Below are 14,820 nucleotides of genomic sequence, written 5' to 3'. Positions count from 1 at the left end.
CATACTTTACCTAAGAAAATGTATAACTAACCGACATATTGTATTATATTCGTAAAATAATTGCATTAACAATTACATATATAGATTGAATTCATTAGAAATGCAAGTCTGAAAAATTATTATTACCTCCCTTTGCCTATCTTGGTTGCGCAACCAAGATAGAATGGAAAAAAATGAAATTCAGAAGCTACATTCATTTTAAAACCCACCCTTTGATTCAGATTGTTAAATATTTGGTATATCTATCCAATGCGAATGTAAAACTCGGAATTATATGGAAATAAAAAGAAATACCAAGCATTTTAAATATTTTCATATTAAAGGGGAGTAATTACAAATTTTTATGAAAATCAATAAAGTATATATTTCTAACAGGGATCTAAGTCTAAGTAATGGGTATGTTTGTGTTTTAAATAAATCTCTAACAGAATATACAAAAAGTAAAAAATGTCACTAAATTTTGCTTAAATGTGACTGACCACCTTTAAATAGTTTAGGTATTGTTGCTGTCCTTTAAATTAATATGTATTACAAGTGCCTTGTCTGTGACCTTGACATTTGATGTTCTGATCAGACTAGTGTACACAACATAACATCATACTGAACATTTCATTTAATTACACAAAATGTTTTGGAGAAAGTAACAGCCTGTGTGATAGCATAAAAAAGTTGAAATTTTATGGTACATTATACTAAATTTGACTTGGAACTTTATGAGGAAGAGGCAAGCATAGTGCATGGTGTGTGCTGGGATGCAGGAGAACAGTGCAAGGGAAGGATGCAACAGAAGGATGAACATAAAATCCCAGGTCAAAATTGTAGTATAATGAGCTTTGAAAATTGTGGAACCATAAAAAGATAATGTAACAGCAGATGTATATTATGCAAAAAGCTGCCTTCAATTTTACCAAGTTGAATCAAATCTGAATTTTCTACAAAATATTAAGCAAAACAGAACAAGAGCAATTTAATTAGGATTTGTCTGCCAAATATAATTAAGCTGTATAGTGTAACTAATTTGCAAAATCTCATTATCTAGATGTAATACAGAAAAATTAATGCCAAAACAATTGCTTTTCAAGGATACTGGTTGAAAGCCAAACAATCTAGCTGTTCCTTTAAATTAAGACAATGGCTTTTCATATTCAGAACCCGAAAATCTGTTCCCAGCTAATGCAATGTTTTTCAAAGGAAACTAACTTGTTCGTAGGCCTACCTTGCAAGAAAATAACTCAGGAATGATAATGGTTGGTTCAGTGTCCGACATATTTTTCCCAATTAACTTGTAGAGGAAACTGGTTCAAATAAAGTGTAAACCAACTTTATTTGAGAGGACATCGGTTTAGACCGGACATATTTTCCCAATTAACTGTGAGAGAATACTGGTTCAAATGTAGTGTAAACCAACTTTATTGAGAGGACATTGGTTTAGACTGGACATATTTTTCCCAATTAACTTTTGGAGGATACTGGTTAAAATATAGTGTAAACCAACTTTATTGAGAGGACATTGGTTTAGATCCGACATATTTTCCCAAGTAAGTTTTAGACAGTACTGGTTCAAATATAGTGTAAACCAAGTTGACTGTTGAGAGTAAGGACATTGGTTAATACCAGACATATTTTCCCAATTAACTCAGAGGATGCTGATTCAGTCTAATGTAAACCAAGTTGACTATTGAGAGAATATTGGTTCAGACCTGACATTGTTTTCCCAATTTACTGTTAGAGGATACTAGTTCAGATCTAGTGCAAATCAAAACAATGTTTACCTATTGAGAAGATACTGTTTCACAACACTTACATGTTTTCCAAAATTAATATTTTAGAGTATAATGGTTCACATCTATTGCAAGTTCACAATGACTATAGACAGAATATTGGTTTAGAGCACTGACACTTTTTTCCCAATTAATTAATTGAGAGGATACTGGTTCATTTATCTGGCAAATCAGTATGTTGCACTCTGCTTTTCACGTATTCCATTTTACAGTGTTTGAGGGACTTGACCCAAACAATTTCCAAAATACTTTTTAACAAAGTTGAGCAATTAAAATCAGGATATACATGTGCTATGCAAAATAAATGAGTTATGGCCCTTTTCAGGGTTGCCACATCCAAATGTATCAATATTAATAGTAAAGAAAACTGGTTTTTGACAATCTTCAAAATATATAGCCTAATTTATACAGTATTACTTGCAGACTGAAACAGTAAATCAGCTAAACCACAAAAATCCATTATCTCCCCTTTTGTACCTTAAGTGACAAATGGAATGATAGTCCATGGTTTGATGACCTTGAACCGAACTGAATTTTAGTATATATGTACAGTTTCATTTCCCCTCTTTGTACTATAATTATAATTTTTTAATGACAATGTACTAAACAGAATTCAATTACACTGAATATACATATGTATTGGCAGAATTGGCAATGAGAAGAAATGCAACTTGCAAGAACCATAACTCTGTATTGATTATTTACAAATCTATGTTCTCATTTTATTATCAGTTTTTTATTGCATTCATATATTTATTTGATAACATAGAAATCCAGATATTAAAAACCAGTGGTACACCAACAGATGTTTAATGATATAAGAAGTGTGCATTTACTGTTATCTAGGATGAAGTAAAATTTTTCAAGCCAAAACAGCACAATAATTATTTGACACATCACTGCATGACTAAAACATTAAGGCCATTTAAAAAAGAACTGCTCCTTGCATGTCAAAGTTACAACCGGGAAAAGATCTAAAACGGCCCTTGACCTCTTGTTAATAAAACGTTGACCTTTTAGGTAGAATCCTGCATCTTACTCCAAATACTGCTTCACTCCCAGTGGCAAACATTTAATTATGCCAAATAAAAAAGGCTGTATACCTGTTAAAGTTATGGCCCAGACAAGACCTCACATGACTTTTAACCCCTAAGTGTGACCCTGACTTTCCAGAAATATTTATGCCAAAAATAAAATATGAAGACTGCTCAATGCATGTCAGTGTTACAGCTTGGATTGGCTTGTATTCTTAACAGTGTGACCATAAACTTTGAATTAGGAACCTAATTAAGACTTGTGCTCCTTAGACAAATAAATCCATCAAATATAAATAAGATTGCTGATCCTGCATGTCAAAGCTATCATCCAAATGAAATTGGATTGAGGCACATAGTAATAACAGTCATTTTGAAGACATTTTGACCTTACCGAAAGAGGACTTGACAAAAAACAATGAAATGGGATGTATCATTTGGTAACCATTGCTGACAAATGAAGTTCAAAATCAGTTGATGTGACCAGCAGAAAAAACAGGTTTAAACACCAAACACTCTGTCAACAGGAATGGCAATCAATTTTAGAGAATATTGCATGATCCATAGCCTAAAAGATGGTTCCTAATCAACATAATGGCTTTTGCAGGTGATGGCATACCAGGTTCAGATCTAATATGTCACTTGCAAAGAAAATGGGCTTTAGAGGATACTGCTTCATAGAAGCAAAAAGCTATTTTAACCATGATCTTCAGTTCATACTCAACATGTACAGTGTAGAGCTATTTCCCAATGAAAACAATATATTATGAGGACTAGACCAAACGTTATTCTCAATGCAGGCAACGCCTGTTATGGGTTACTGCCTGACTCATCCCTAGCAAATAACCATAGGTTTTACAGGAAACTGGTTCAAGCATAACACACCAGGACCACTGCTTTATCAGAAAAAAAAATACTTGCCGCCAAATCGCTCTCGAGAAAATCCAGAAAAGTGCTGCATGTTGATATTAAAAAAACAACACACTGAATATCAAATAAATGTCCAACAAGCAAACCTCTTATTAAGCGTTTAATTTTTTAAAAAATTAATTACCTTCCTTCCTCGTTTTGTGTTTTTCCTCTCTTCGCTTTGTGTCTTTCCTCGTGCTTTACCCGACTGTCTACTGAATGAACACGGGTTCACTGCCAACATATGTCACGTGATTCGCACTTCGGTTTGCAGTAGGATAAACTACACATTCACCAGCCGTTACCTGCTACTCAAGGATACCAATTCGACCGAACGTGTGGTGTTATGTAGTGATATGTCATATTGAATACGATTTTTTTTGTTGAATTCCCAGGCTTGTATTAACTACCAAAGTGGCTTAAACAGAGTCCCTAGGTTAGTCCTTGGCCTTCTTTCGTAAATTCAGTACCTGAAAGAAAATGGAACAAAAATTCTCGGCCAGTAGTACGAAACGAAACATATTTTACAACTGGATTTTAAGTTCTTATATGTTCGGACTACACCCGGTTACTGACATTTTTTCGACCGCGGGTCTTTGATCATAAATTACCTATAGAAAAAGGAAGATTTTACAATATTGCTAGAGAACAAAGAATCTGTCAATTATGTGATAATAACCTGTTAGGCGATGAATTTCATTATCTCTTTAATTGTACATTCTTTAATAATGTTAGAAAAAAATATATTGATGACTACTACTTTAAACGTCCTAATGCTTTTAAATTCTCCAAACTTATGAATTGCGAAGATAGAACGACTTTACTTAAATTGGCAGTGCAGTGTTTTGTAAAAACATAATGTCTTGTTTTAGATAATTTGCTAGTTTTGAGGTGATGGGCCCGTAATCAAACTTGGTAATAACCGGGTGTTTGGGTGCAGAATATTTAGTGAGTTTATAGTTTGCCAATTGTGTTTCCGGGCATACTACCTTAACAACATTTCTCATCCTCAACTTTACTTAAATTGGCAGCTTTTTTCTGTAAAATATGATGTCTAGTCTTAGATAATTTGCTAGTGTTGGGGTGTTGGATCCGAAATCAAACTGGGTAACAACCGAGTGTTTGCTTATTTTTCTCGGGTTTGTAGATTATTTAGAGGGTTTATAGTTTACCAATTGTGATTCCGGGTCCACTACCTTAATAAAAATTCTCATCCTCCTTGTACACAGTTCACAATAATTACATCTTGTTTCATATGCCATGTTGTATGTTACATTGTTGTAATGTTTATGTCAGATGCCCATAAGGGCCTTGACTTTTGAATAAACTTGAAACTTGAAACTTGAAAACTTGTCAAGAACTACATTTCATTGCATTCGAGAAGAGCAGCAACAAACAAAACTTTCTGATGCTGAAAAGAATGCTGCAGAATTGTTTCTCTCATACACGTATGGGCGAACTGATGGGACGTATGGCAGATATAATGATGGAACAGACGCCTGATTATAATTAATAAACCAACGGAACATGAATTATTGAACAAACTGGTTATAATGAAGGTACAGGCTTAGAAGACTTATGTCTTCGAACATAATGTCTTTTATCAACATAATAGAACTCACGAGCACACGATCCGTTTTTTATAAAGCAGGGTCTTGAGTTCGATTCACGGGTACGGCGTTTGTACCCTTTTATGATTTGATAAAACTCAGTTGTTTCTGAAAACTTTCGTCCTCTGCGTCTGATTCATGTGGAGAAGTTGTCGGTTACTTGTGGAGAACAGGTTAGTACTAGTACTGGTATAGAATCCAGGAACACTGACGGGATACAGTCGATCAAAAGATATAAAGTGATAAAAAAAAGAAAAAGAAAAACAAACAGGCGGGATATAGAGGATGGGTCAAGATCTAACGAAAGAAACAGATGGGTTATATATGTTATATATTTACGGTGTTCCGTTGGGGCCATCGCAGTTTCGCGTTGTCGTCCTAGGGGCGAAATCGCGAAAACGCGATATTTTTACGCGAAAACGCGATACTTTCACACGAAAACACGAAGAAAAAATATTGCGTTTTCGCGTTGTTAATATCGTGTTTTCGCGTTATCGCCCTTGATCTAACATCGTCTTTTCGTGTTTTCGCCTTCGTGGTAAGTAGGGCGAAAACGCGAAAACACGATATTGATAGAGCGAAAACGCGATATTTTTACTTCGTGTTTTCGTGTGAAAGTATCGCGTTTTCGCCTTGCTGACCGCGAAGGCGAAAATACGAAAACACGATATTTTAATATCGCACTTTAGCCTTCCGGTTTTGCATGCGTAAACATGGAAAACGAAGTAGACTCACATGTCCGAGAGTATTTTTCAGCCGGTTTTTCATTAACTGAAACACTGACCTTGCTAGAAATTAAACAAAATGTTATTCTTAGGTAAGTTATACGTCTAGGTGATCAAGGTGTGATTGAACTACATGCATATATCACGTACTTTGTAAGTTGTTTACATGTTGTATACATTTACGGTTCATGTAAAGTCTTTTGATACCCACCCATCGGGTGAATTTTTGTTTTAGTTGTTTATGTCACATAGACCTTGGTCTATCATAAAGAATACACCAAATTGTTCATAATAAGCAGAAGAAACTTTTAAGATATTCCCTTACGGACAACACATTTTGTCTTATATCACATGTGCTTTGACTGTTAGATATCAAACTTCTTTTTCAAAAGTATTTTGTCATTACTTCTATTATTATTGTGCTTCTAACTTATTTGTCCAGGTACTCCAGGAGTTGAAAGTGTTACAAACCATGTACATATAAAATGCAAACATTGCAAAATGAAAGTGAAAGTAGAGCTGTCAACTTGACAAAAACTGCAGTATTTCAACAAATAAAAAACCATGTACATATAAAATGCAAACATTGCAAAATGAAAGTGAAAGTAGAGCTGTCAAATTGACAAAAACTGAAGTAATTCAACAAATATAAGAGTAAACTATTTTTTATTTCTCGGTGTACCTTGATAATTATGTAAGATACATAACAAGAACAAATTTGGAGAAAAAAAAATATGTTTGAAAAAGAAGTTTGATATTTTGTACAAAATATAATGCGGACAGTTGAAGTACATGTTTTGTAAGACTAAATACCTATTACCAAACAAGGTGACCTCTATAGAAAGTATTTTCTACTTATTCTGAACAACTCCATATATAAATATTATGGGTCTGTCGGGTATAATTTCCAAAATGAACCTTGAAGGTACAACGCAAACGGTCCGCAACAGGGAAGTCACAGACATGCGGCATATCACCATCCCAGACCCGAAACAACCGCATACACGGGTAAAACAACGCAAAGACTTGGTGGTGAGGTTTTTACACGTGATGGTAGCAATAACTGTAGTTGTTGCGGTAAGTGCCAGTTACCTTTAGTGCTGATACCCGTTACCTTCAGTGCATGTGTAAAATATGTCATAATTGGTGTCGGAGATTGTTGCCTTTGGTGTCACTGACAAAGTTATCTTTAGTGCAGGTTGCTTTTGGTGTCAAAAATTGTTACTCTTAGTGCATGGTGTTACCTTTAGTGCAGATGTTACCGTTATGGTTGTTACATGATAACTTCATGTACAGGTATGTTTCTGTTGGCTTTGGTCTCATTTCTGTTTTCACCTAGAATAGCAAGTCAATCTGGAACATAGTGTCTCCACCCAATCCCTTCCTAACACACACACGCACGCACGCACGCACGCACACACGTATACCATGAAAATAACTCGACTCGTCAGTAATTGAATTAAAGATCGTGAGATCAAACCCACACTATGTATTATCGTACTCTATTCACCTGTTTTGTTGATGTTTTTACTAGCGCTGCGCATTGACATTCTTTTATTATTCCAGCTCTCGGCAACTTAAACGGCATTGTAAAAGACTTGGTCTAAAGAGGCGGCCAAACTGGAATGGTGCTGTCGTTCAAGCAGCTATTTTGGTAAATATCTATATCAGTTCATTTTCACAAATTTTTAAATAGGAATTTACGTCTTGTTGCTTGAGATGCAAGGAACTGACTGATAATGATACACGAAATATGAATATTCCTGAGATAGCTGAAAAAGACCGTCTTTAGAGTTGGTATCCCACTGGTGTTCTGATAGAGATATAGCTCCAAATGCATGTGTTATGAGACAAGCAGCTCAGTACAAAACAAAAGATAGACCCAGAGTAATATGGCTCTATTCCTGTCAATTTTACATCTGAGATACGAAACGATGAAATGTATCACAATAGGAATATAATGTACTGGTATATATAGCAACTTCGAGATATGCGATGACCTGAGACTAGCGCAATGAATAGATGTTGTTGTTAGTTTGTCTGGTCGATAAAGATTCTTGAAAGCTACAAGGTCGTTTGTTGGGCTTGTTTATTCCTCTTAGTAAGGTTTAAAGCTAGCTAGTAGTTACTATGTAGATAACTATTTAATCTGTGGACTGCCCTGGATGTTGACTGAAGGATTGACGATGATGATCGGGTTTATATATAACGTCTGTCTATGTTATTTTACCCTTTTGTATAGAAGCCAAAGTGTGCCCACATCTCTGATTGGTTAAATGTTGAAGCCAAATGGGCACATGTTGCGAGAGCATGTTGCCAATGATTACCAATCTGATGCCAATTAAAATATCTATTCGCTGGCCAATGAGGTCCGAGGTGAACAGATACCGTTTTGATTTTTGGCGCAAATTCGCTATCGTTATCCAAACTTGTGATAATCAGTACTAACACTGCAACTGTCCATTAAGATGGCATAGAGACTCGAGAAATTCTTTTTTAATCTGTATCATTCAGGCTGAAGTTCAGGGTATAGGTGGAAATCTCGGTTGTCGGGCCATGGCTAAAAGGTTGCGAACAAAGTATGGAATAATGTTAGGGAGGTTTGTATTGCTGCTCTGTACCATGTAACACTGAAACATTGTGACTTAGTTATTGGCATTTTCAAATTTCTGCTTAACATACTTAACATGCTATATTTATATCTTAAATGCGCCAGAAGGTTGCATCAGTTTATTGTTTCACATTTGTTGTCAGTGAAACTCGTTATCTAGAACTCTAGCTATTTGTTTCCGTTAAAATGTGTCTTTTGGAGTGATGTTACTAATGAGTGAAAGTACTAAATATTTTCTTATTATTTGTCATGAAAATTGTGATTGTGTTTTCATGTTACTGTTGGTTATATACATATCCACTTAAAAATGAATTACAGATAAGCATGATTGGTCTCAAATGAAAGGAAATGGATGTAAGTTTAACAACTATACAAACAGAATTATATCATTAAGTATCACACTATCTGATGATGACGCCATTAATGAAACTATATTTATGTTCTGTTTGGGTTTTTTTTCAACCCCATTTTTCTTTCAACTTTTTCTTTAGTGAGTTTGTTTAGAATACATTACAAACTGTTCATCAATATATACGAAAAGAAAATCTTAGAATAAATTATGATACGTACTAGTACTTACTAATAGATAAACTACGTTAAACCTCATAAAAGACAATACGTGAGATAAAGAATATGAGAAAAGAACCGGAATGCACTGTTTTAATAATGATTTCATCCATATTTATTACCATAATACTGAAGGTCTAAGAAGCCTTTCTTTTTTGACCAGTCATGCATACTAGTATTTGAAATTTATTTTAGCAAAGTTAATATCATTGTGAAGTGGAAATTTATTCTGGGACACCCACTACTAATATTTATGATATCGTTATTCAAAATTTTTAGATATACTAAGTGCAAAATTGTAATTATAATTACTATGCGATACATTATAGATGAATAAATATGTTTAAACCAAATATTTTAGACATAATGTACTGCAATATCAAAACATCATAGATCCCGAAGGTGTTCAGGCTAGACTGTCAAACAGGCTTTCAAGAAGAGAATACTTTAACAGAGGTCCGAATTTTCTAATTCACATTGACGGTTACGACAAGATAAAGAAGTATGGGTTTGGAATCCACGGAGCCATTTGTGGGTATGAGTTTTTCAAGTCATTTCATTGTCGGTTAACTGTCATTGTTAGTCTATAACTTTGGCCGATATCTGTCTTTTAACAGCAAAATCCTTTAAGACCATCTTTGAATTAGGACCAATATGTTTTGATTAACTGAAACATTTTCAGCCCAAATAAGAAATAAATTGAACCAGCTTACTTTTTAGGCCATGTTTTGAGAGAGCAGATGTTGTCTTAATAGCGAGGTTACACTTTGATCAAATGAATGTATTAAATGCTAATTGTTATCAATTTTTACATTTTATTATTTATATAACTGATAATTTTACATAAACTCTATGAACATTTTCCCCTTTTTATTGTTCAGTTGCTATAGATTTTGATCGTATGTCCGATAAATTGATTATTGAAATGGTGATGAAAACCTTTTAAAACCACCGTAATTGTAAACTTGTGAGTACTAGTTTAAACATTTTGAGGAATAACTGAAGTAATGGTGAAAATGCACGTTTTATGCATTTGTTTTCGAAAATTAAGCTTTTGTTTTGCAAATCTATCATTGAGCTACCTTCAATGATAATTCTAAATCTTTCAAAAACGTGCAGAAAAATATGTCGAGAAATATCCATAATATTTTCATGTAAACGCCAACGCAAGTAGGACTCAAACTAAATACAGACAAGTTTTCATTGGTGATAATAATTAAATGTATTAGACTAGGCATATTAAATGTAATTAATTTAATATCGTAAATTGATTTCCTTAGAATCATAGATGCCAAACAAGTTCAAGTTTTCCATGAATAAATTTTTGTTTCCTGTTTTCTTACCTACCCTAAAATTTTGGCAATATTGTTTTTAACTTTTGAGAGAAAAAAAGTTGCAGAATTGCACTTTTTATGCTTTAAACATTGTCAGTGATGTTAGAAATCAACTGCGTGACCCCCTTATTTGTATTTATTTTTGGACAACAAAAAATCTGAATAGTATCACTTAGTCCTAAAAATAATAAATAATTTCCGTTTGAGCACGTTACCAGACACAAAGAATATTTAGGCCTTATAAAAATGGGTTCAATTTTGAAATACATGTAAATACAATAAACCGCAAGAAACTCATGTTTAGAATACACGTATGTCTGATACTTTTTTAATATAGTTCTACTCACTTTAATATCCTTTTTTCAGCTTTTCGAGACGGATTCTTTGGCTGAAAGTTGCACATTCCAATAATAATCCGAATATCATTGCTGCCTATTTTCTAGAGTTCGTAAAAGAAATAAAAGGTGAGCAAGTTACTAATTACAATAGTATAATGACCAATCATTTTCACTGTGATGTGGTGTAAGGTTATTTCTATACTGTGCGCGGTTATTGCTTACTGCACGTATGTTATACATGCATGTACTGTCACACCCTTTATAGCTCCCTTCGGATATAGCTCCGCAGGGAACACCTGTAGCTTTGTTCCGTATATAGCTCCACGGTGTGTTTGTGTAATTATTCCCCGAGGAGCTGTATCCAAAGGGAGCCATATAGGGTGTGACAATGCACAGCTTCTTGTGACAAGTACTGATGCCTAGTAAAAAGTAGTTCAACTTTGAATATACCGGGTTTATCCCGTTAACAAATTTAAAGCGTATTTCTGACAATCATAGCATCTTTATCTGATTCCAAATCGCATCCAAAGGATGTTCATGTGCTGCACAAAATAGTCCCATTTCATGAACACTGCGGATGAATTATCAATGAACAAGCAGTTCTTATTCAACATGTATCCATTCACACTGACCATTTAGATTATATAAGATCTATCAATGATAAGGTATTAAAGCCCGTGGTTACATCACAAGCTGGTCAGGCAGAGTTCGTCTTGATATGGGGCATATTAAATTTGCATTTGTTTCTCATTCATGTATATTCATAGACTGGCATTTAAACAGAAAATAAATCTACCAAAACCCCGCAACCATCAGACATTTCAAGGCTTTGATTTACTTTACAGATTCTACTAACTGTATTGTACTACCTCTGTGTTGAGATCAATGATCCCTAAGGACCAGAAAAACTATACCAAAATCAAGCCTTGGATATCAGTGTAGGTTACTTGTACATTCCGCGTTATAAAGTATAGATATAGCCAATAGTTGTGAATTCTTTTTAACGTTTATTATATAAGGGGTTCCACGGTGTATCAGGATGGATGCGGGTACGGAAAATGTTGTTGTGGAGGATATGCAAAAAGCATTCAGATGGTATCACGGTGACGATATGGCTGGTGAACGAAGTGATATCGTTGGTAGCTCGCATACAAACCAGGTTAGTAAAAGTGTCAGAATGCAGTACGTTATTGTTCTTTGAATTTAAGCTGCACGCGTCACAATACTTTTTACACCCTCTCCCCGGATCGAATGATTGGGGGCATATTGTTTTGGTTCTGTCATTCCGCCAGTCCGTCTGTGTCACAAAATTTTCACATTGCTCATAAAATGAAAACGCTTCCACCTAGGGTATTCAAACTTCATATGTAGATGAGCCTTGTTGATCTCCACATCCGTCAGCTGCCTTGACCCTTTACTAGGTTAAAGGTAAAGGTCACCGTGACCCCTGATAGTGAAACTTTAATCTGACCCATAAAACATAACTGTTTAACGAAAAGGTTGCTTGAGAGGGAATGGTGTTTTCCGGACACATCTTCTTCAATTTTGTTCATATAATATATCCTTGTCCAAATACTTGTAAGATCGCTACACAAACTGGTAAAGCCCTTGTGTTTTTGGGCTCCCTTTAATGGAAAAATGAACAGAACTGCAACCACCTTGAAGCCGTGCGCGCATCGTAAGAGCCAACTTAATGGGCTTTAACAATTGAAATCTTTGAAACTGAAGATTCCAGCAGGCGGGTGGTTTTGATATCATACCTTGCATTTGCACGGGTTCTTTTGAAATGCGTGAGATAAGCTAAAATAAATTCCTGTGAAAAAAACTTGTCAGGTACTTGAATAATTCAGCAACTAGTATTGGTAAACTGATTAGCGATATGCTGAAAGCGGCGTTAAGTTAAACCCCATTCAAACCAGCAAACAAATACATCGGTATAAACAGTGATTGAAAAGATTTGGCGACTCCAAGTTTAAATCTGCATACACATTATTGTTTCCTTATTTTTAGAGGATAGAGTGTTGGTGGCGACAGTTACATCAAAGATGCATAGCGGCATGGAAAGATAAATTTTGTCAAATGGAAGAGCAAGGGATTTTCTCAACAGCAGACGGTATTCATGTGTAAGTTATTGTTATAAGGCTGAAGATTAGTAGCTCCACTATTCAAAGAATAAGTTGGTCTATTGGATTGGCACATGGTTCGTCGTCGGAGTCCCGACTTTGTTAAGTTTTATATGTAAATTGGTTTGTTATTACTCACTAATGTGAATGGCTGGCTTGAAACTTCACACATTTGTTCATTGTGATGATCTAACATGCGGTGAACAGGTTCCATAACACTGTTATGCAGTTTTACAGAATTATGCTCCTTTTTCGACGTGTTTCTGTTGACAAAGCTGTTGAATAGTCAAGCGTTGCTGACCTCCGGCAGCTCTTGTTTTAAACATTGTCGGTTCCCACTGATTATTATCTTACCTATTTTTAATATTAAATGTCTGCTTAGGGCATTGATGAAGTGGTTAGTTCTGAATCCGTGTTAGGTTCTACTCCTGTTCTGGGTGTATGTGATTTTGGTTGTTTTTACATATTCCAGAACGATGGGTTTCTCTGAGTCATGCTGTTTCTCCCAAGACAACAATAGCCTGTAATACTGGTGCCAACTTGTGAAAGTTTGCTTTGCAGTCGTTGTAAAAAAGCCTGCCCATTTTGTGATTTTAACACACCAGTCCTAAATAAAAAAGTTCTGTTGTAGAATCATAAAACCTTTCATTTACATTCATCAGGATGTGAACTTGCGCATCTTGAAATGTTTGTCCAGCCTAGCGTAATTATTTGCCCCTGAAATATTCATATTGAGCTCTTTCCTCAGACATATTTATTGTAATTACATTTATAGAATTCACGATATAAATTTTTGCATCTTCTGTATTTCTCTGGTCATGCTCTTTATTTTCATAGTTATATGTTCCTTAAATTGTCATAAATGACCGTTTCTTACTAAGGATGTCGAAACAAAGAAGATCGATATGATATCGATACATGCCGTTTCAAATACATATCGACACACAAGTATGGCATATGTGATACATAGGCTAACAGCTAAATGTTCGAGTTATAATTTATCTATGTTCCAATGTTTTAGATAAAGAAAGTGTTGTCAAAAACGTGTCTTCCCCACAAATCGGCACTCACAATAATCTCTAGCAAGTCACTATGTACCTTGATTGTTGCTTAGTACCTTAGATATTTGTTAACATATTCCTCAATTGCTCTATGTTGAAAGAATATGTGGTCGCTGGACAGTCGACTGCGGTGGGTGCCACTGGATCCGAGCATGCTTAGAAAAAGGGTTTATGGAACAGAAAACTTATTTTGTAAATGTATGTTTTGATAGCCTTATGTCATATTCTGTGGACAATACATGATCGCGCTGCAAAACAATTGCCAGTTTTACTTTTTGTATTACTTTTTCTCAGTTATAATTTTTATCGTGTTTGTTTCTTGTTGCAGAAGTTGCGTCAGATTCTGTTTTATGCAACTTATTCAGCATGAATTGGACTTAGTACGGGCAGAGTGGAATACACATTATATAAGGAGGCAGACATGGGAAGGAACACCTTGTGGAAAGCCAGTCTGAGACATTTTATATTTGTATCCAGAATTATATGGTAAACGAATTTTAATTATGGTCTTGCCACAATAAAACTTTTTAAGTATTTATTTTGCTCTTGTAATTGTGGTGTAAAATGTATACCCGTTTCAACACTGCAGGAATAGGTCAAGTTAGCTTAACAATGACCCAACAAAAGTTGCGTACATACAATAAGTATAGCAAGAAAAGTGAATGGACTGTGAAATAGTTGCGACTTCATACGTGAATGATTTTGATAAAAACATGCAAAACAGATG

General features: G+C 34.9%; 2 protein-coding genes across 2 annotated transcripts; both read left to right on the top strand.

Annotated features, from left to right (window-relative positions):
- Positions 1–6,047: 6,047 nt before the first annotated feature.
- LOC128559362 (uncharacterized) lies at positions 6,048–11,789 on the top strand. Its single transcript, XM_053550691.1, has 6 exons — positions 6,048–6,151; positions 7,626–7,713; positions 8,574–8,659; positions 9,599–9,772; positions 10,938–11,035; positions 11,755–11,789. The coding sequence occupies exons 1-6, from the start codon at positions 6,048–6,050 to the stop codon at positions 11,787–11,789; spliced, it is 585 nt and encodes a 194-aa protein (XP_053406666.1).
- An 82-nt stretch (positions 11,790–11,871) lies between these two features.
- On the top strand, positions 11,872–14,548 carry LOC123530967 (uncharacterized). Its single transcript, XM_053550690.1, has 3 exons — positions 11,872–12,068; positions 12,920–13,032; positions 14,422–14,548. The coding sequence occupies exons 1-3, from the start codon at positions 11,949–11,951 to the stop codon at positions 14,546–14,548; spliced, it is 360 nt and encodes a 119-aa protein (XP_053406665.1). The 5' UTR covers positions 11,872–11,948.
- Positions 14,549–14,820: the final 272 nt, after the last annotated feature.

The sequence above is a fragment of the Mercenaria mercenaria genome, chromosome 9 (genome assembly GCF_021730395.1).
Source record: "Mercenaria mercenaria strain notata chromosome 9, MADL_Memer_1, whole genome shotgun sequence".
Taxonomy (NCBI): domain Eukaryota; kingdom Metazoa; phylum Mollusca; class Bivalvia; order Venerida; family Veneridae; genus Mercenaria; species Mercenaria mercenaria.
This window is presented reverse-complemented; position numbering and strand designations above follow the sequence as displayed.

What these genes read in the sequence shown, in the direction of transcription:
- LOC128559362 (XM_053550691.1), top strand. Translation starts at nt 6,048, where the DNA reads ATGGAAAACGAAGTAGACTCACATGTCCGAGAGTATTTTTCAGCCGGT. An exon ending in TCGTTCAAGCAGCTATTTTG is followed by an intron (nt 7,714 to 8,573) that starts GTAAATATCTAT and finishes TGTATCATTCAG; the next exon opens with GCTGAAGTTCAGGGTATAGG. An exon ending in TATGGAATAATGTTAGGGAG is followed by an intron (nt 8,660 to 9,598) that starts GTTTGTATTGCT and finishes CAAATATTTTAG; the next exon opens with ACATAATGTACTGCAATATC.
- LOC123530967 (XM_053550690.1), top strand. Translation starts at nt 11,949, where the DNA reads ATGGATGCGGGTACGGAAAATGTTGTTGTGGAGGATATGCAAAAAGCA. An exon ending in GTAGCTCGCATACAAACCAG is followed by an intron (nt 12,069 to 12,919) that starts GTTAGTAAAAGT and finishes CCTTATTTTTAG; the next exon opens with AGGATAGAGTGTTGGTGGCG. An exon ending in ACAGCAGACGGTATTCATGT is followed by an intron (nt 13,033 to 14,421) that starts GTAAGTTATTGT and finishes TTCTTGTTGCAG; the next exon opens with AAGTTGCGTCAGATTCTGTT.